The sequence below is a fragment of the Bos mutus genome, chromosome 10, assembly GCF_027580195.1.
Source record: "Bos mutus isolate GX-2022 chromosome 10, NWIPB_WYAK_1.1, whole genome shotgun sequence".
In the NCBI taxonomy this organism is placed as follows: Eukaryota; Metazoa; Chordata; class Mammalia; order Artiodactyla; family Bovidae; genus Bos; species Bos mutus.
The window spans coordinates 80,767,249-80,788,201 of NC_091626.1; the positions used below are offsets into that span (position 1 = coordinate 80,767,249).

A 20,953-nucleotide genomic window follows, 5' to 3' on the forward strand; every position below is an offset into this window, starting at 1 on the left:
TATAACGGCCACTCTGGAACTTTGTGTGGATTGGAAAATAATGTGATTCTATTTTGGCAGACTCAGGCCTGGTGAGCATATATGGTTCGTTGGATGGGTGGGGCAAAGGCTAGATGTCAGCCCCCAAAGACCCTTTGGCCAGTAGGACTTGAGTAGTTAAAGCTTACACATATCACAAGTTTAGACATACAGTTAACCGGTTTGTAGGTGGATTTTAATATTATTGTGATGATGTCTCAAATACAAAGTTTTTTTTTTAATATTTTGATATTTTATCCTTCTACTTTCTGAATTCTTCCACTGTGGAAAGGAGAGGCAGGAGAGGGGAAAGAAGGGAAGGGAAGGGAAGGAAAAGGACAAGAAGAGAAGAGATTTATTCTAAGGAATGGTTCATGTGATTTGAAGCCTAGCAAGTCTGGTATCTGAAGTGTGGACTGGCAAGCTGGAATCCCAGGCAAGCTGGTGGCCCAGATGAAGTCCAAGGCAGTCCACAGGAGAATTTCTTCTTGCTTGGCAAGACTGTTTTTTGTTGTTCTTCTTCTTCTTCTTCTATTCAATCTCAAAGATTTAGAGGATAATCTAGATTATTCATTTAGCCTTCAACTGATTGGATAAGGCCTACCCACATTGTGGATTGTGATCTCCTTTACTCAGAGTTCACCAATTTAACATCTCTCTCATCCAAAGACACTTTCCATATTGACACATAAAATTAATTATCACGTTTAGTGATACCTCTGTATCAAGTACCCACTTCTGTGGGTTTTCACAAGTTTCTCTGTAATTCTTTGTTTTACATAATATAGCTGTACCCACATAAAAGCTCCATTTCAGAAACAAGTGACACTGATGTATGTAATTTACTTCTACAATCATTATTTAGCAACTATTATTTTTGTGTTTAAATAGAGAAACAGAAACTTAGGTTTTATTATTCTCTTTATTGAATTATGTAATACCAATTTGGAACTTGTCTTTTTCATTACAAGTAGGTGCTATCTTGGAAGAAAAATTTGTTATAAATTTGACTGCATGTATATGTCTAATATGGAATTCAATGTTATGTAGATAGTTGCAAATGTGATTACCATTTGTTAGAACATTCTAGGATTTTTGCAATCATCATACAACCATTAGAATAAGAAACTTGATTTAACTTAAAATGTTTTGGGGGAAGTAAGTGGGACACTAATTATAAATGATCTGCAAGTAACCCAGACAACAGGTCATTATACATGATCACATGAATCTGACTTTGAGAAAGCAGGTATTTTGTTGTATATAAATCTGATATTGCTGGTAGGAATGAGCCTTCTTCGAAGTGTTATGCTCGATCAAGATGGCATAAAAGTAATGTACGAGGTTGGCAGATTTTCAGTGTATTTTTAGAATGCAACTTATTAATTTAACTATTTAAGCATGCATATTTTTGAGGTCTTTCCTCATAGCTCAGTTCGTAAAGAATCTGTCTGCAATGCAGGAAACCACGGTTTGATTTCTGGATTGGGAAGATCCTCTGGAGAGGAAATGGCAGCCCACTCCAGTATACTTGCCTGGAGAATCCCATGGACAGAGGAGCCTGGCAGGCTACAGTGAATAGGATCGCAAAAGTCGAACACGACTAAGCAACTCAACCACCGACCAAGAGGAAAGAATATTTTATACTTTTAAAACTAGATAATGATGCCTTATTATACTAGTTGACTTATTAAAATAATTGCAACTATGATACTATAATCTGACAGACATTTAAAATGTTTCTTCCATTATCAACTGGGGAAGTGAACATGATTCACTACCAAAAATTTCCACTAGAAAATGGTTTATTCCCCAGACACCAGTATAATAATTGGCCAAAAAATAGCCAGTCTTTAAAGGATTCTTAATTCAATGGGCAAAAGGATATAGACATTTATATCTGAAATCTGGGAGAGACTCAGATCTGAAGTTCTCTATCTTTTTAAAATGATGTTTGTCTGAATTTTTTTTTAGGAGGAAGAAGAGATAATTAAGTCTTCTCGGAATAAAAATATAAAATTTTTATTTAAGTATAGTAGATGTAAAATTCAAACTGAGGGATCTACAGTGTCAGTACTGAATACTTTAACTCCAGGTTAGTAAAAATCGTTTGATGTATATTTAAGTGAATGTGTGTCTATGCATAAAAGTCAGATAGAGACTGATTTATTCTATTATTTTGTGTATTAAATGATTAGAGTAAAATTTATTAACATTAAAATGTCATTGCTGTATTTAAGTATCTTTTGTAGATATACATAATCAACCTCATTTTTTTTTTCCTGATTACAAATTCAACATTTGTTTAATGAGCTTTAAAAAGCCCTTGCAAATCATGAGTCTCTGAAACTAGAACCCTACTTAAGTTTTTCTTAGAAAGTTTTTCTTAAGGACTTCCCTGGCAGCTCAGACGGTAAAGTGTCTGTCTACAATGCAGGAGACCCGGGTTCGATCCCTGGGTGGGGAAGATCCCCTAGAGAAGGAAATGGTGATCCACTCCAGTACTATTGCCTGGAAAAATCTCATGGACAGAGGAGCCGGGTAGGCTACAGTCTTTGGGGTTGCAAAGAGTCGGACATGACTGAGCGACTTCACTAAGTTTTTCTTATTCTACTTCTTTTAGTATCTATTTTTAAAAAACTTTATTAAGATATAGTTTATATACTGTAGAGTTCACTCATTTTAAGTGTTCAGTTCAATGGTTTTTAGTATTTTTACATTTCAGAGTTGTGCATCCATCACTAATGTCTAATTTTGGAACATTTTGATTCAACAGCAAGTAAAAGGTTTTTTTAACTTTTGTTTCCTGAGTTTTCCATTTGATTATTTCAACATTTCATTCTCTTAATTTTTATAAAACACTAAATTAAACATAGTTATGTTTTAGGTTTACATGTCAAATTTTTTGAGGTCATAAAGAGAAAGAAATATGAATAAAGATACTGCCATTATGGTCTGTACTGTGTATGCTACCATGGGTGTCAGGGTAATCCACCTATATTTATGAAGGGTTCCTGAATTGTGATTTGTGACCATTCCGTCCATGAAGCACTTAACTTCAAATTTATAACCCGTCTATTACCAAAGGTGTTGCAATTAAATATAATGCATTTATAAAAGTTCAAGAGGAATAAAAAAGTTCTGAGTCCTTATTATCTTGACAAAAGTCTGTTGAGTGCTATTTGAGTGGTTTAAAACAGATAAAATCATTAATTCCTATATATTTTAAAATTTTATTATTGTATCCTATTAATATCATTAGAATGTTTCAAGCGTGGAATGTGTTACTTTATGTGCTTGGTTGCTTAGTTGTGTCTGACACTTTGGGGCCCCAGGTAGGCTGTAGCCAACCAGGCTCCTCTGTCCATGGAATTGTCCAGGCAAGAATACCGGAGTGGGTTGCCATTTCCTACTCCAGGGGGTCTTCCCAACATAGCAATCACACCCACATCTCTCGAGTCTGCTGCATTGGCAGGCAGATTCCTTGTCCCTGGCACCACTTGGGAAGCCCCTATGTTACTTTAGTTTCCTGTAAACACCTTATGTTTTCAATTTTATAAAGGATAAGCATAATAAAACTCTTAAAAGGACGGTTCTACATGTAAAATTTTTCATAAAGAACTCTTTTCAATGCCTTTACAAATAGATTTATACGGTAACTTCCTCTTGTGAGGAAAGCGAAACACCAGCTTATTTCTCATGATAAATCAAAAGTGGGATCCAAACATCTCATTGTATTTCTGGGGAGTTCAAAGCTACATTTTTAAATCAAATGCTGAATTTAGCAATCTTTTATATATAATTGTGAAAGCAGCCTCTCCCCCAACCTCACCAAATTATTTCATAGGTTTTATGTTCTAGTTCTTGTTGAGAGGTACTAAAAAAATTCTCATTCATTGAAAGCCATCCTAAAATCCTTTCAAAATAGTCAATTTATTTTAAAAAATTACATATACAAATGAATTAGACCATTAGCTTTTTATTCCCAAACCAAATTGAAAAAGATGACAAAAGCAGTAATTTTTTTAAATGCGTGGAATCAGGGGAACTGTATAAATCTTACATAAATTTATTTATTTTCTTTCATATTGGTTGGTTTCTATATACTTTATTAAGTGAGAATGGGAAACTCTGTTGGTGTTATATAGATATGGTCTGAAATAGTGAGTGTGTGAAGGAGTAAATTAGTACAGAAGATATGTTTACTAAATATCATAGAGTTTTTGCAATTAAAATAGGTGAATTTTATAGTTGATAAATTGGATTTAATAAATAAGACCAGAAAAAAAATTCCAAATAGGCTTAACCTGAAAGCGATACTAACTCTATTACTCTTTGGGAAGCCATATCTTGAGTTGAATATTAATTGGAAAATAAGATATAATTTTTCTGAACCAGATCTTCTTTATCATTCAGTTAATCACAAGCATTATAACAAACTATACTGTAAGGGTTTTTTTCATTTTTTGACAAAAACAGTTTTCTCTTACTTCCAAATGATAAAAGAAAAAATATAGTCACACTATAATTAAAAGCATAAAAAACACAATTATAAAGAAGTGCATGAATAATAGTCTATATCCCTATTAACATGGTAACTATCAGTCTACACTTTTTTCTCTCTTTTTTCCATATATGGAATTTGCTGACTACAGCCCATTTTTCTAGCCTTTTGAAATATTTTATAAGTGAACTCCATCAGATTTCTGTCATTTGTAGATTTGATAATTATGTTTTCTCCAAGATGTTGACAAAGAGCAAAGTTTAGGAAAGAGTCCGGTGGCCTCAACTGAGGCTATTCTCCTTGATGGTACAGATTCATGCTTTAGATTAAAATTGTATATAGTTGGGCTACTATTTAGATCAAATTTTGCTCAGTAACAGAAAATATGATAAATGCCATTCTATAACTCATATATAGCACAATAATGTCACTACCCCCCAATTTACCAAACAGCATATACAACACAATCTGGCAGTTATCCTATATTTATATATCATCTCAAATATGTTTTTAACCCAAATCATACTTTTTAGTTTGGAGGAATATTTTTCCTTTTAATTTGCTGTGAAGGAATGAAATTTACTTTATCTCTTGGCTTCTGGTGACATGTTGATTGGTATTTAGATATATAGATATGGCCATCCATCAAAAGTCTTTGCTAGATATTGTTTTGAGTTTTATCTCTTGGCTTCTGGTGACATGTTGATTGGTATTTAGATATATAGATATGGCCATCCATCAAAAGTCTTTGCCAGATATTGTTTTGAGTTTATGCAGGTAAATGCGAGGGGCTTCCCTGGAAGCTCAGTGGATAAAGAATCCATCTGCAATGAGGGAGACCTGGGTTCGATTCTGGGGTTGGGAAGATCCCCTGGAGGAGGGCATTGCAACCTGCTTCAGTATTCTTGCCTGGAGAATCCCCATGGACAGAGGAGCTTGGAGGGCTACCGCCCATAGGATCGCAAACAGTCCGACATGTCTGAGCGACTAAGTACAGCACAGGTAAATGGAAAAAAGAGAAGGGGAGATTTGGCAATGTACATTCAATTGTCATTGATGGCATTATTTTAAATTAAGTTTTAATTCCAATTCTTAGGTTTGTTGCTTAAAAACAGTTACACATTGGCTGATAATGACAGGTGGACAGACTATAATACTATTAAAATCCTTATATTCTCAGTCCTACAAGGATTTTTGGTTCACATTCTATACATAATTGATTCTACATTTGCTCATGGGCAAAGGCTAGATAATGGAGAAAAAAATATTCCCACAGCTCTCATCTATGCTGGAGTCTCCCAGAATGTCTAACTGCACCTAAGGAAACACTGGTCTGAAAAAGGTGAATAAATATGTTGGTAGGGAATTGGTTTTAGTCTTCTATATATCATATTTTCTGTTGTCTCTTATAACTTAAAAATTATATTTAGATCACACTTAGTTGAGCACTTTCATGTGCCTGGGAAATGATAGACACTTTCACTTATATCTCTTTTCTTTGTGTAGATTCATAACAAAATCTGAGACCAGTGATAATGGACCTACAGAATTATTCCTTGGTGTCAGAATTTGTGTTGCATGGACTCTGCACTTCACAACATCTTCAAAAATTTTTCTTTGTCTTCTTCTCTGAGATCTATGTGGTCACTGTTCTGGGCAACCTTATCATTGTGGTCACTGTAATATCTGACCCCCACCTACACTCCTCCCCTATGTACTTCTTGCTGGGGAATCTCTCTTTCCTGGACATATGGCTGGCCTCATTTGCCACTCCCAAGATGATCAGGGACTTCCTTAGTGATCAAAAGCTCATCTCCTTTGGAGGATGTATGGCTCAAATCTTCTTCTTGCATTTTGTTGGTGGGGCTGAGATGGTACTTCTTGTTACCATAGCCTATGACAGGTATGTGGCCATATGCAAGCCTTTGCATTACATGACAGTGATGAGCCGGCAGACTTGCGTGGGGCTGGTGTTGGTTTCATGGGTCATTGGATTTGTGCACTCCATCAGTCAGGTAGCCTTTACTGTAAATTTACCTTACTGTGGCCCCAACGAGGTGGACAGCTTTTTCTGTGACCTTCCTCTTGTGATCAAGCTTGCCTGCCTGGACACCTATGTCTTGGATATACTTATGATCTCAGACAGTGGGTTGCTTTCCATGAGCTGTTTTCTTCTCCTCCTGATCTCCTACACTGTTATTCTTATCACTGTCCGACAGCGTGCAGCTGGTGGGGTCTCCAAAGCACTCTCAACTTGCTCTGCACATATCATGGTAGTCACACTCTTCTTGGGGCCCTGCATTTTCATTTATGTGTGGCCTTTTAGTAGGTTCTCTGTGGACAAGCTCCTCTCTGTGTTTTACACCATTTTTACTCCATTCTTGAACCCTCTTATCTACACACTGAGAAACAAGGAGATGAAAATATCTATGAAGAAACTGAGAAACCGACATGTGACTTTTCACTGAAGTCCAGCTTTCCAAAAAGTTATATGTTCTTATTCATTCAGAAGATATCTTTCTTTAATATAATTCTGGTCAAATATTTCTTTTTTTAAAATTCTGATCAAATATTTCATTCTGATATTACATTGGTATAATTTGTATTGTGTTACATTATAGAGAAGTAGTTACTGATTTCAACAAAATATATACATAATTTTGCATGTGATATTATATATATGCATATGTAATTACTCATACAATATATGTTTACTCAGGGCTTCCCTAATGGCTTAGATGGTAAAGAATCTGCCTACAATGCAAGAGACACATGTTTGATCGCTGGCCTGGGAAGAGCCCATGGAGAAGGGAATGGCTACTCACTCCAGTATTCTTGCCTGGAAAATACCGTGGACAGAGGAGCCTGGCAGGCTACAGTCCATGGGTTCGCAGAGAACTGGACAGAACTGAGCTGCTAAGCAGGCACGCATGCTTATGTCTACTCAGTTCCACGCATCCTCCGTGGAATGGACGCCACAAATTTTTTTAAGCCAGATTTCTCTTAATAGTTTGTCTAACAAAATTGATTAAAAATGAATTTTTATTTCCTAATCATAGTCCAGTGGGGCTTCCCAGGTGGCACAGTTGGAAAGAATCTGCCTACCAGTGCAGGAGATGCCAGAGACATGGGTTTGATCCCTGGGTGGGAAAGATCCCCTGGAGAAGGAAATGGCAACCTGCTCAGGTAGTCTTGCCTGGGAAAATCCCATGGACAGAGGAGCCTAGTGGGCTACAGTCCATGGGGTTGCAAAGAGTCAAACATGACTGAGCACACACACACACTCACATACACACATACACACATACACAATTATAGTCCAACACAGCAAGGGCTCTCAGTTCATAGATATTCAAGACATGAGATACTTGGCACAGGGAAAGTAGCTTGAGAGTAAATAATACCATGTGAATCTTGGTCCTAGTTTTGAAACCTTGAGAGGAAAAAATACTTTACAATTTCAGGATCGTATTGCTTTGAAAAGCATATCATTTTTTTCTTTTGAATGTGTATTGCCGAGGTCCAGCCCCGGCTGATCCAGGGAGTTCGAAGGGGAGACAGCTTCGGCGATCAGGATACGATAGCTTTAATTAAATATTAATTAGAGATATAAAGAGTAATAGAATGAGGATAGCTCAATAGGAAAATTCAGTGGAGAAATGAGACTGAATAACTTGGTTTACGTGGAAAGCTAATAAAATTCCAAGGCAAGGAATTTACATCACCTACGTAGGCCGCAGGCGTCCTCCCGTTCTCCCGAAGGAGAGGAGACACTAAGGCCTCCCCGGTCAGATCTTAGAAGCCCAGGCATAATTAGTAGGCTTGATGAGCCTCCACGTTTCAGATAATTCAGCCAGAAGGTGAGAGAACGAGCAACATGGGGAGACCAGTCTTTCAAGGAACTGATCCCATTCTTTATTTTGCAGGGTCTGTTTTTGTACACTGAGATGTTATACAAAAGTCACGTGGGGACAGCAGTCCTGACTTTTATTAAAGTCAGGTGCTTCATACAGATGTATACAGAGGTCATAAGGGTGTTACATCATCTTCTGGCCAGGAGGTCTGCTGACAATTTATGGCCCTCTCCTTGTGACAGTGGTCAGTCAACCAGAACACTTATTTCTCCAAGAGTGATTATTCTTAAAACAGACGCCACCTTCCGAAGGTACCAGATAAAGTTACATTCCTATAGGGTGAGGGTGTAGTAGGTTTTAATTAAGGAAAGAATTTACTTAGCCTAAGGTCCAACGTGATTAACATCAAAGGTTAATACTTATTTCTTCTATATATTCATTAATGTGTATAAGGGCAGGGGATGTGGAGACTTAGCAGCGAACATTGGCTCAACAAATGAAAAACCCTTCACCAATACAATTTCTAATCAGCCCACTGTACTATACTAATAGTTTTCTAACTTCTCTAAAGAACCTGTTTTTAGAAGGTTTAAAGCATCTCGTGCCTCTCACGGTTGGGAGGCTGTGAGCAATCACATGTGGCCGGACAAGCCTGTCAGGCAGGCTAGAGAAACTTCAGAGGAGTTTGTAGGTTAAAACACTCCTATCACACCCAGGAATTATTATTAACTGGAGCTCTAAGTTAACTCCTTCTCCGAAAGAGGTGGTGGGGGACAGCCCCCGTAAAGTCAGAGGTGTAGGTGAGAACACAAAGTAGTAAAGTAGGCAGGCTCTGGTTATGGGGGTAGATGCTCGAGAATTTCCAGGGGGACTCCTGAGGCTCGATCCCGCCTTTGCGTATGTCGAGCCTCCTTCCTCATGACCTTTGCTATGGGTGGAGTTCCTCACGCCAGCCCCTGGTATTATATTTAAACTTTTTTATTTAAAAACTGAATGCATGTTGATGGTATTGAATTATAGAAGTCAATTTTAACATGAGAAAATCAATATTTTATGGCCACATATTTCATGGTATAAACATAAACTTACTATATGATATACACTGGACTATTTAATTAATACATTTTCATCTATAGTAGGTTTTTAATAAACATTGCATCTTACTGAGTTGATGCTGTCCCTTAAGGAGTCATCTATTAGGAAGCATTTGTCAGAATAACACAGATTCAGATCTTATGCTGAATTTTGAATGTCTTTGGATCCTGAAAGACAATCATAAACAAGAATTAAGTTTGATATTAACTAAGTTAATGTTTAGAGGATTCAAGCAATTTTCTCATAAGTTGATTCAGAAACATCAAGCCAAAGGACAGAATTGGGTAATGCATAAATTATTTGAGTAACTGGATGAAACTTCCAATAATTTTGGACATTGTTGTCAATCAGGAGAAGCATGCTCCTGAGTACTTCTGTTTTCCCTTCTGACTATAATCCTACACATGTGCCTAAACAATAAAAGAACATAGAAAAGAAACAACTTCTTCCTTGGGATATTTTCTCTATAGTCATCTTGCTTGCTATTATGATAATACTGTGTTTCTACTTTATAAATTTGGACATAGTCAATTTTTATGACTATGCCCGTGTATGTGAACATTGTTGTTCATTCACCCACTTGTATCCAACTCTTTGCGACCCCGTGGACTGCAGCACGCCGGGCCTTCTTGTCTCTCACCATCTCCTGGAGTTTGCCCAAGTTCATGTTCATTGCATTGGTGAACAATGAAAAAGCTTAAGAGGAAATCAATATCTGTTTGGGGATTAATTTCCTTAGTTTTTATTGATGTAATACTGATTTTTTGATTTACAGATTTTGGACATAGCTCTTTTCATCATCAAAGATATAGCTAATACTATTCATGGATTTATTTACTCAGTTGACAAATGTTTGTCAAGCACTTTCCATATTTAAGATTCAATGCACTGCACTAGGAGTGAAGATAGAGTGGTTAAGAACACACATTTCCAGTTTAGTGGAATGAAGTTGGTTATACACACAATCAAAACATATTATTAAAGTTGTGGTAAGAATAAACATGATATGCTCTGAGAGAAAATGAGAGGGAAACCTAGTTCAGTTTTGATATTCAGAAAAGATTTCCCTTATTATTTCAGCTTTTTATCTCCTAGGATTCTGGATTCTGTTATATTACTGCACACACATGTATGTGCACACACATATTTCATTTAGTTTAGCATGACTCAGTCATATAGTAAGTTCCCAAATATATGCTAAATCCTATGTTTCTTTTTATTAATAAACTATCCAATGGCTATGTCCCGTCTCTAATATCTGCTCGACTCTTCGTGTTGCTTATGCCAGATCCATGAAGATGAATGTGGACCATTGTATTATCAGTCTAGGTGGAGAAATCTCTGCATTTAAGCTGTCTGGACATAAACATGGATACTTGATGTGTTAGTAAAACTAGTGTGAAAGGAGTCATCAGTGTCTGTTTTCCACAGACTAAACTTTTGCAGGAAATTCACCACTGTCAATTCATAGGAAGTCATACATTCCAAATAGAGGAACTTCTTTGAGTTTTGAGGAACCATTTATAAAACTTATTTTCCTATTCTGAGATAAAGTAAATTAAATACATAATACAGTGTTTCTCAAAGTGTAATCTGAAAGCTGCTTATACTAAAAAATCACCTGGAATGATTTTTAAATGCAAATAATATGTGCTTCTTTTTTTAACTGTAAGCTGGCTCAGGTAATTATAATTCACAACCATGATTGAGAACCACAGAACAATTGTTGACATTATCAATCTGCAGGAGTAATTGCTATTAAGGTACTGTTGGAAGGATTTTCTTGTGAGAGAAATCTCTACTAATGGACCAGAATGTGTTCTCAGAAGTATATCTCTGCATCCCAGAAAAATCCCTGACAGCAAACAGCTGGGCAATTGTAGGACTCAATGTTTTCCCTCTTAGGGACCATTGTTGTCCTTCGATGCCTGATGTCCAGGATTCTGAGAACTATTGTTTTGTGTATTTTATGTTAAGTTACGTTAGAAGGAAAAGTAAATCCAATCCTTATTATTGCATCTTAAGCAGAAGCAGAGAGCATGGTCTGTGTGATTGGTATAAATATTCTTTTCCTGAAAATAAAATGAGTGTAAGATTGTAGAGATGCTAGCAGAGGTGTTGGGTGTCAAGAGTTTCATCATGAATATGTTGAAAGGGGAACAAGAAAACTCAAAAGTAAATTCACAGTTTTGTTCAGTTATAACTGAAAGTATTGACTCTAAATAGTAGAGAGTGGTTCTCTTGCCAAATTCTGAAATATATCAACAGAATGATAATTTCTTTACATTCTGTCGTCATATTTTGCATACATTAGGATAATATATTTTTCTTCTTCAATCTGCTCAATATAATAATATGCTGAGAAATTCTGTAAAGTTGAACCATCTTTGGATAAATAATACTCAGATAAATTCTACTTGATAAAGGAACACAAATACAGCCTTAACTTGAGTTTGTAAAAGTGTTATCTTTTTGAATCTGTTTGGGTTCAGTCCCTGAGTTGGCAAGATCACTTGGAGAAACAAACAGCTACCCACTCCAGTATTCTGGCCTGGAGAATTCCATGGACAGAGGAGCCTGGCAGGCTACAGTCCATGGGGTCACAAAGAGTCAGACATGACAAAGCGACTTTCACTTTCATAATAATTAGTAAGATTTGTTTATAATTTTATTTACTTTTTCTTTTTCATTTGGTATTGAATTTACAGCAGTCCTATAAAATAAGTTTGAGAAGTTTTATTTTTCTGGAATACTTTTGCACAGGGGGAGAAATGTATTTTCCAGAAAATTTAGCAAAATCATCCATGAAGTTTTAACAGCCTGGTGTATTGAGAGAGGGATTAAGTGAGGGACAGTTATGCTACCAAAATTCAATTATTTTTTGCCTTATTTTTATTTTGATCTTGCCAGATGTTTATTTTAATACTATTCAAATAAGTAACATTTTATTTATTATTTTTACCTTTTATAGATAAACATTTTTACTGAAGAATTGCATATATTTAGAGGAGTATACAAATAATGATTATATAGCTCAACAAAATTTCACAAAATGAACACACAGATTGAGGAACATAGTATCAGAAGTTCCCTCACTCCCCCTTCCATTCTCCACCCACTAAGGATAACTACAGTCTTGATTTTTAATGGATACATTATTTTTTCTTTTCTTGAGCTTATAGAATGAAATCATAGAGTATGCACTTGTGCTAAAATTATGTCATTGTAAAAGGCAATTTTGTCTCTTTGTTTCCAATATTTATGGCTTTTTAGTTTCTTTTCCTTGTGATATTGCCTAGATAGGACGTCTAGCAGCATATTATTTAAATGGTAAAATTGGGACTCTTTGCACACTTCATATCTCATGGGAAAGCTTTTTAAAAATTCACATGATGATGTGTTCAGTAGATATTTATTGATATCCTCTCTAAGAATAAAGAGTTTCCTGCTATTTTTGAATGTGATGAATTTCATCAAGTATACTTTCCATAATTATGAATTAAATATATAACTATTTTATTTTCTATTTAATCTTTTTGCTTTTGATGCTTTACATGTAGTATAATTTTAGTACTTTTAATTACATTTTCAATTTTTGTATTGTCAGTGTATAGAAATACAATGGACTTCTTAAGCTTCTTATTTTAAAATACAGATATACAGGTGTTGCAAAAATGGTGGTAATGTCATGACAGGAGAAGCAGTAAAAGTCATCAAAGAATAGTATTAGGGATATTTTATTGGGGCAGTTGCTTTCTTGAGAATTCTAGAGAGCTCTATTTGTATTTCTGTTTAAACATGCATTCTCATTTATCCTGTAGAATTTATAGTTATATCTGGGTTTGGGTGGACTCCGGGAGTTGGTGATGGAAGGGAGGCCTGGCGTGCTGTGGTTCATGGGGTCGCAAAGAGTTGGACATGACTGAGCGACTGAACTGAACTGTTTCTTTATATTTTCTAAGAATACTGATTTTATTTTATGTACTTTTATCTTCTCCTCCTATTACAAAATGTTGAACCATTTTTTAAATTCCTAAGTATCACTTTTTCCCATATATTATTGATTAGTGGAAAATGTCTAGGAGCTAAGAGAGATCCTCTCTCTTAACCTCTAGAAAAAAATAAACTGCATTATGTCTTTATGATGAATTTCCTCAATCCTGCTGAATTTTAACCTTCGCTATCTCCTCTGTTAGTAATACTGTTATTAAGCAATAAAAACTAAAAGACTGACAAATAATTCAACTATAGTCATTATAAATAGTCATTTTTTCTATAGATGAAGTCACATGCTTTCTAGTTATTTGTGTTATGAATCAGGTTTCCCAATTATCTTCTCAGTATTGAGGTGTCTATCTGGTCTTCACTGACAACAGGTGGTGTATCTATAAATGTTTTTATATCTGTTTTAAGAACTAAAGCAACTTTGATCTGTTCTTGCTCTGTCATATATCTCAAAATGTTTCCTATGTCTCAGTTAAAACTTTGCAAATTCTCTTTCCAAGTAAGGGGGAAAAAATCCTCAGCTTTGAAATATCTCTTCCCCAATCATTGCCACATCAATCAGATGCCTCCTTCATTTATTCAGCATATTTTTATTGAATCTTTAATTCATTTTATTTTGGACATTTTAAAAAGTAAGTGTTGGGAATATGTAGGGCCTGCCTGGTGGCTCAGCAGTAGATTCCACCTGCAATGCAGGAGATGCGGTTTCGATCCCTGGGTCTAGAAGATTCTTTGGAGAAGGAAATGGCAACCTACTCCAATATTCTTGCCTGGAGAATTCGATGCCAGAGGAGCCTGGAGGGCTACAGTCCCTGGGGTCAAAAAGGAGTCAGACATGACTTGGATACTAAACAATACTAAGTGCTAAGAAAACACTTTTGTGGAGGTTCAAACACTCACTTGGAGTTTCGCTGCATCTATTCTGCACATTCACCAGCTCTGGCTACAGGACCATGTGAGTCTTCATCTGTCATAGGAGAGAACTAAATCTGACTCTGACTCAGAAATGTATAGATAATAAAGACAAAACCTCAGTATCCAACGAATTAACCAAATATTCTTGGCTTCTGTCTCTGTCACACAAATTAGTTGCTGCAATGGCTTCTATAATTCACTGACATAAAAACCCTAAAAAGTGGAGGCTTCATTTGTATTTCACATTTATATTAAATTTGTGTCTAGCTTGTTCTAAACTTGAACATCATTTTAATTTTCCTATCTTTGCTTATAAACAAAAAACAAACCTATGAGTTAGTTTTAATATAACTTTAAGGATAACCAATGTATTGATGAAAATATTGACAGTAATATAAACTGTGCCCAATAATTGATGAAGTTGAAAATGTTGTAACTTATTTCTGTACACTTTCTAGCATTCTCCACAAACCAGTTATAGTAGGTTACACTGTTGTTTCATTAAGGCAAATCAAGAAATTTAGAATTTCACCATCTGTATCTTTTGAAAAAGTATCAACTTCAATGAGTAAATAATAGTGAAACCCTGTTATGAACCAGGCACCAATCTGCATCCATATCTATCATCATTTTTAGCTCTCACAAAGAACTAGAAAATAGCATCAATTTATACATGCTACAGATAGGGACCTTACTTGACTTGTAATTCAAAGAGAGGTATTTGAACCCACAGTATTGGGCAATTGCTGTCTCAATTACACTGCTGCTGCTGCGTCGCTTCAGTCGTGTCCCACTCTGTGCAACCCCATAGATGGCAGCCCACCAGGCTTCTCTGTCCCTGGGATTCTCCAGGAAAGAAAAGTGGAGTGGGTTGCCATTTCCTTCTCCAATGCATGAAAGTGAAAAGTGAAAGTGAAGTCGCTCAGTCGTGTCTGACTCTAGATGTAATTAATAGTGTGGTGAAGTGATGAAGCAGACTGATATATCCCACTAGTTTGTTGTTATACAGTCATATAAATTTGATTCACTCTGACTCATCTAATTGATATTTTTTTGCAAGAGTAAGAAACCTGTATAAATTCATTACTTAATTCATTGCAGACTTTTAGTTGGAGTAAGTTAAAACTGAGACCAAGACAAAACCTGTGGCAAGGTGGAGAAGAAATTGATGAGAATTTAGAAAGGGCAGATTATACCTGTATGTAATAGCAAACTGAATATACAAAATGTATAGAATAAAATTTTATTAGATAAGTGGATAGAATGGAAGAGCCTAAATTGATCAGAAACAGAAACCAGATTTTCTTTAGAGAAGAAAAGGAAGCAGAAAACAGAACAATTCAGTATGAAAAGAGTTTTTCTGGGCTTAATTTTGTTACAAAACCATAAATAGGAGTATTATGATTTAATGGAAGAAAACCAAACAACTAAGCTACCATCTCCTAACACATTCTTCCCAAAGTAATTATTCTAACCCAAGATTCTTTGCTTGCAAAAACTCACTTCATCTTCTTATGTCTCCTGCTTTTTCCAAGTAAGTCCACTCCTATCCCACAGCTTTCGCATGGCTGACTTGACCTCTTTGTTCCGAAGTGTGTAGATGAGGGGGTTCAGCATGGGAGTAATAACATTGTAGAGTACAGACACCATCTTGTCCACAGAAAAAGTGGAGAATGGACGAGCATAGATGAAAATACAGGGTCCAAAAAAGAGTGTTACCACCATGAGGTGAGAGCCACAGGTTGAGAGTGCCTTTCGCCTTCCTTCCTTGGAGCGAATCTTGACTAGGATAGTGGCATAGGAAGAAACCAACACTACAAAGGAGCTGGTAGAAATCAACCCACTATTAGATACCATTAGCAATTCAATGACAAAAGTGTCTGCACAGGCAAGTTTGATGACAGGGGGAACATCACAAAAGAAGTTGTCCACCTGATTTGGCCCACAAAAGGGCAGACGGACAGTGAGAATTGTCTGGACAGTAGAGTGCACAAATCCTCCCATCCAGGAGGCAGTTACCAACACACAGCATAATCCTTGACTCATGATAGTGGTATAGTGCAGGGGGTGACAGATTGCAACATAGCGATCATAGGCCATCACTGTGAGCAGGAACATCTCTGCTGCCCCTACGACATGCAGGAAGAACAGCTGCACAATGCATTGGTCATAGGGAATGAGCTTTTCATTATCAAGAAAGTCGGCCAGAAGCTTAGGGGTAGTTACTGTTGAATAACATAGATCCAGGAAAGAGAGGTTGCCAAGAAGGAAATACATGGGTGATGAATTCAGATGGTTATCATAGACTACTGTGACCATGATAAGGACATTTCCTACCCAAGTGGACACATAGAAGAGAAGAAATAGTACAAATAGCCCTGTTTCAATAGATTGTGTCTGTGAGAAACCTGCCAGGATAAATTCTCTCACTACCTTTGTTTGGTTTTCATCCATTTGATCTGGTTTCACCTGGATCAAAAAATTAAACAATGGGGCATTAGTAATGTTAAAACTGGATAAGATATTTCACACAAAATGTAAGAACCTTATTTCAAAAGTGAATTTTTTCTCTAGGATGCATCTTGATTGGTTAGCTGGAAGAAATTATTTTTACCTTAGATGATATGAATACATATTTCCCAACAACTCTAGCTTTGAGATACTGATGAAGTAGCCAACATTTTTTAAAGTCACCAGTACTGGACTTTTAACTTCAACTTGATGTATCTCTATCTTCCATCAGTCAGCATTTTCCTTCCCCTATTTTACATTGTCTCAAGGCAATATTACATTTCACTAAGATATTAATATTTTTCAAAAATTATAATCTTTAGAAAAAATAAAACTAGAAGATAGAATTTAAAATTCCAGTGTACAGGCATTAGAGTCTACAAAGGTTTTATCTGAGATAAGAAATCATCGCACTATAGATGGTTAGGCTATTATAATAACCCTGTGGCCTTTTCTACGAAGATAACTCCTGAGGCTCTGCCGAGGACCAGCCCCGGCTGATCCAGGGTATTGAAGGGGGACGGCGGCGTCGTGACCTATTCAAATGGTAATTAGAGATATAAAGAGTAATAGAATGAGGATAGCTCAGTAGGAAAATTCAGTGGAGAAAAGAGGCTGAGTAGCTTGGTTTACGCGGAAAATCAATATAACCCGTGACACCAGGTTAGCTCTGACCACGGAGGAGGCCGCAGGCGCCTCTCGAATAGCGGAAGGTGCCCCACCTTAGACACCTTCTCGAGTGGGTCTTAGAAGCCCAGGCAAATAAGTGGTCGCAGAGGATATCCACGCTCCAGATGGAGACTTCAGCCAGAAGTTAAAGGAAAGAATGACATGGGGAGACCAAGCATTGGTGAGCAAGGCCCGTAGCTTTATTTTTAACAGGGGCTTTTATACCCTAAGTTACACATAGAGGATAATAGGGGATGCAAAGTCAGCAGTCTTTGATTCTTATCAAAAACCAAGGTTTCTTTCCTGCAAATTTATCGTATACAAATGGTTTAGGTGATTTACATCATCTTCTGGCCAGAAGGCCTACTAACATTTTATGACTCTTGACAAGGACTTATCAACAAAGACTTATTTTCTCTAAGAGTAATTATTTTAAGGTTTGGCACCATCTTCCAAAGATAAAATTGCATTCCTATAGGGCGGATGTGTAATGGGTTTACAACAAAGAAAGAATTTATTACCTTAAGGGTCTAAAGTTACTAACACCAAGGCCACTACTTATTTTTTCTATATACCAACTATTAATTAATACACATTCAAGGATACAATTCAGGGGATGTGAAAACTTGGCAACAAGCATTGACTCATCAATGAAATCCTTTACTAGTCTTATTCTGACAGTTTCTAACTCTCTGAGAGGCTCTAAGCTATTTGAATATCTTAAGCTTCCCGTGCCCCTCGAGGCTGGGAGACTGTAAACAATCATATGCATAGCTGCAGGAGTCCGGGTAAACTTGTCAGGCGAGTTAGAGAGCCATCTGAGGGGTTTGGATTTAAACACTCCTAATTGCCCAGGAACTTTATTAATTGGAGCTGTAAGTTAACTCTTTGACAGAGAGAGAGAGAGATGGTGGTAGGGGACAGCCCCCAGTAAAGTCAGAGGTGAGAGCACAAAGCAATAAAGTAGGCAGACTCTGGTTTTTTGGGGGGAAATGCTCGAGAATATCCCGGGGGACTCCTGAGGCTCGATCCCGCCTTTGCGTATGCCGAGCCTCCTTCCTCATGACCTTTGTCATGAGCAGAATGCCTCACCGGCTCCCCGCAAGGCTCCACCCTGTAAAAATGGCCAGAGGGAAGTTTATTTGCCACTTTGGTCTTATTACTAGCTCATTGCCTAAGTAATAACACTTACTTAAGTTTGCTGACTGTCTGTCCTGCATATTATTGTTATAATACACTTCCATCCAGCTTATTATTATCTCTAATAACATTTCTCATCTTAAGTCATAGCTGTGGACATATGGGTACAGAGTATGCTTTTATTGATCTAAATAGAATCATATGATGGTTATTCATACATTCAAGTTACTCCCTTGTTTGACTCCTATCAAATTGGGCACAAAGAATTGATTTCTCTTATATGAAAGAATTAGCAGTCCAGGAAGTGTGTTTGCATATTTCATCCATTCATAGGAGCAATAGCTAGAAGGTGCTACTGCATGAAATGAAATGGGTAATAGTCTACTGAGGACTGTGAGTACACGCAATAGCTGCTATTGACTCAAAGTCTACAGTGCTATCACACACACAGCAATGTTTTGAGGAATTAAGACACAATAATTTCAAGTTTAGATATCAGTGAATATTCTTTATACTTTATCATCATAGTTCATGCCCTGTTTGAGTCTATGAACTAAATATCTTCATTTAGGCATTTAACAAGAATGCAAGTTTTGAAAAAGATACTTTAAACCAAATAAAAATTAAAGAAAACAGTAAAATGTATATACTTCTCAATTAAAGAAATTATATGAAAAAAAGAAAAACAATTACATGAATAGAACTATTGTTATTTATATGTTAACAATTAAAATTATCAAGGAATAATATGAAGAAAATCTCCCAAATTTAAGTGTCATTTTGTTACAGTGATGCTTGCAAAAAGATTCATTAACCAGAGAAAATGGTAAAATAATAAAGGGAAATAAAACAACACACAAAAATATACTTAAAACATGAAAGTAATTTATATACACAAAAAAGTTAAGCTATATAAAACAGCTATACTAAAGGAAAAGACAATAAAATATAAATATTTACTTGGACAATTGAAACTTTCTTTTTACTTATTGATAGTTTAAAATTTTCTATAATAAACTCAATTATACTTTTGATTAATATATAACTCTGTGAATTTGTGCAGTTATAAATATCCACACAGCTTTTTTGATAGTAAAACTCTTATTTTATATTAAAAAACTGAATATTTGGATTTGTCCTTTATTTGCAACTTAATTGTTGCTTATTTTAGTTACTAAATTTCAGATTAAAAATCCCCTTAATTATAATCCATGTAACTTTTTTTACAGAGCTATTATTGTTGTCTAGCTATAACATAAAAAACCTCAGATTTATTAAAAGCAAGGTTTTAATGACAAATATGTTTTTCAAAAAGTATTTCACAATTTAATTTTTCATGTTTAAACATTTTTGTAATTACAAAAATAATGAACATTTATTGCTGAAATTTAGAAACATGATAAACATGAGGAAAATAATTTTCCTAATACCAAGAAGCAAACATGATTAACTTTAGTGCGTCATACATTCTTGAAAGCTTTCTAAAGTGTATTTTTTATTTATATAGTTGATATTACATATACAATATGATATACTACTGAAAAAGTCTGCAATTTCCATTAAATACTGATCTTGCAAATGGGTATAGATAACAGGAACATGAAGTAAAGCTTTCAACATAATAGAGTTTAAGTCTAATTATATACCTTCTGCATATAAAGTGTAGATTCTCGGGTCTTGTGGTCACAGAAGCCTGGCACATTAACATTAGGGAGCCATCCTAAATACTATAGAAGTAGGAAATAAATAAACAAAGAAGAACCCCTAGGTTACACTGGCCATTGTTAGGAAATTTGGGCATTCAGGGATTTAGGGATTCAGGCACTCATAATCAAATTGCAATGGGAATTATTAAAAATTTTAAATCATAATCTATTGCCAGAAATTACCAAACACAAAAAATACGTGTGTTTTAGGGTAATAGTGGGATGCAGGGGTAAATGGCAATGGATAGGGGAAAAAAAGAGGAAAAAAGATTCCTTTTTGCAACATATCAGCTGGGTGATAGTTACAGTATGTCAACTGGGTTATTTAAAATTTCTAAATTTAAAATTATTCATTGTAGTGCTGTTTGCATAAGTTATGAAATAATAAATGATATGCATGTCCATTAATTGAATATTTATTTCATTATAGCAGACCTATTTTTAAAATGTTATATGCTGCTGCTGCTAAGTCGCTTCAGTCGTGTCCAACTCTGTGCGACCCCATGGACTGCAGCCCACCAGGCTTCCCCGTCCCT

At 35.9% G+C, this 20,953-nt stretch overlaps 2 protein-coding genes across 2 annotated transcripts; one reads left to right on the forward strand and one right to left on the reverse strand.

The window, feature by feature from the left end:
- Positions 1-6,057: 6,057 nt before the first annotated feature.
- OR4K14 (olfactory receptor family 4 subfamily K member 14) lies at positions 6,058-10,348 on the forward strand. The gene is made up of 3 exons (XM_005908847.2): positions 6,058-6,975; positions 8,043-8,066; positions 10,247-10,348. The coding sequence occupies exons 1-3, from the start codon at positions 6,058-6,060 to the stop codon at positions 10,346-10,348; spliced, it is 1,044 nt and encodes a 347-aa protein (XP_005908909.2).
- A 5,555-nt stretch (positions 10,349-15,903) lies between these two features.
- LOC102270072 (olfactory receptor 4Q2) lies at positions 15,904-16,845 on the reverse strand. Its single transcript, XM_005908848.2, has one exon. It carries the CDS (start codon positions 16,843-16,845, stop codon positions 15,904-15,906), a length of 942 nt encoding a protein of 313 aa, XP_005908910.2.
- Between the last annotated feature and the right edge of the window lie 4,108 nt (positions 16,846-20,953).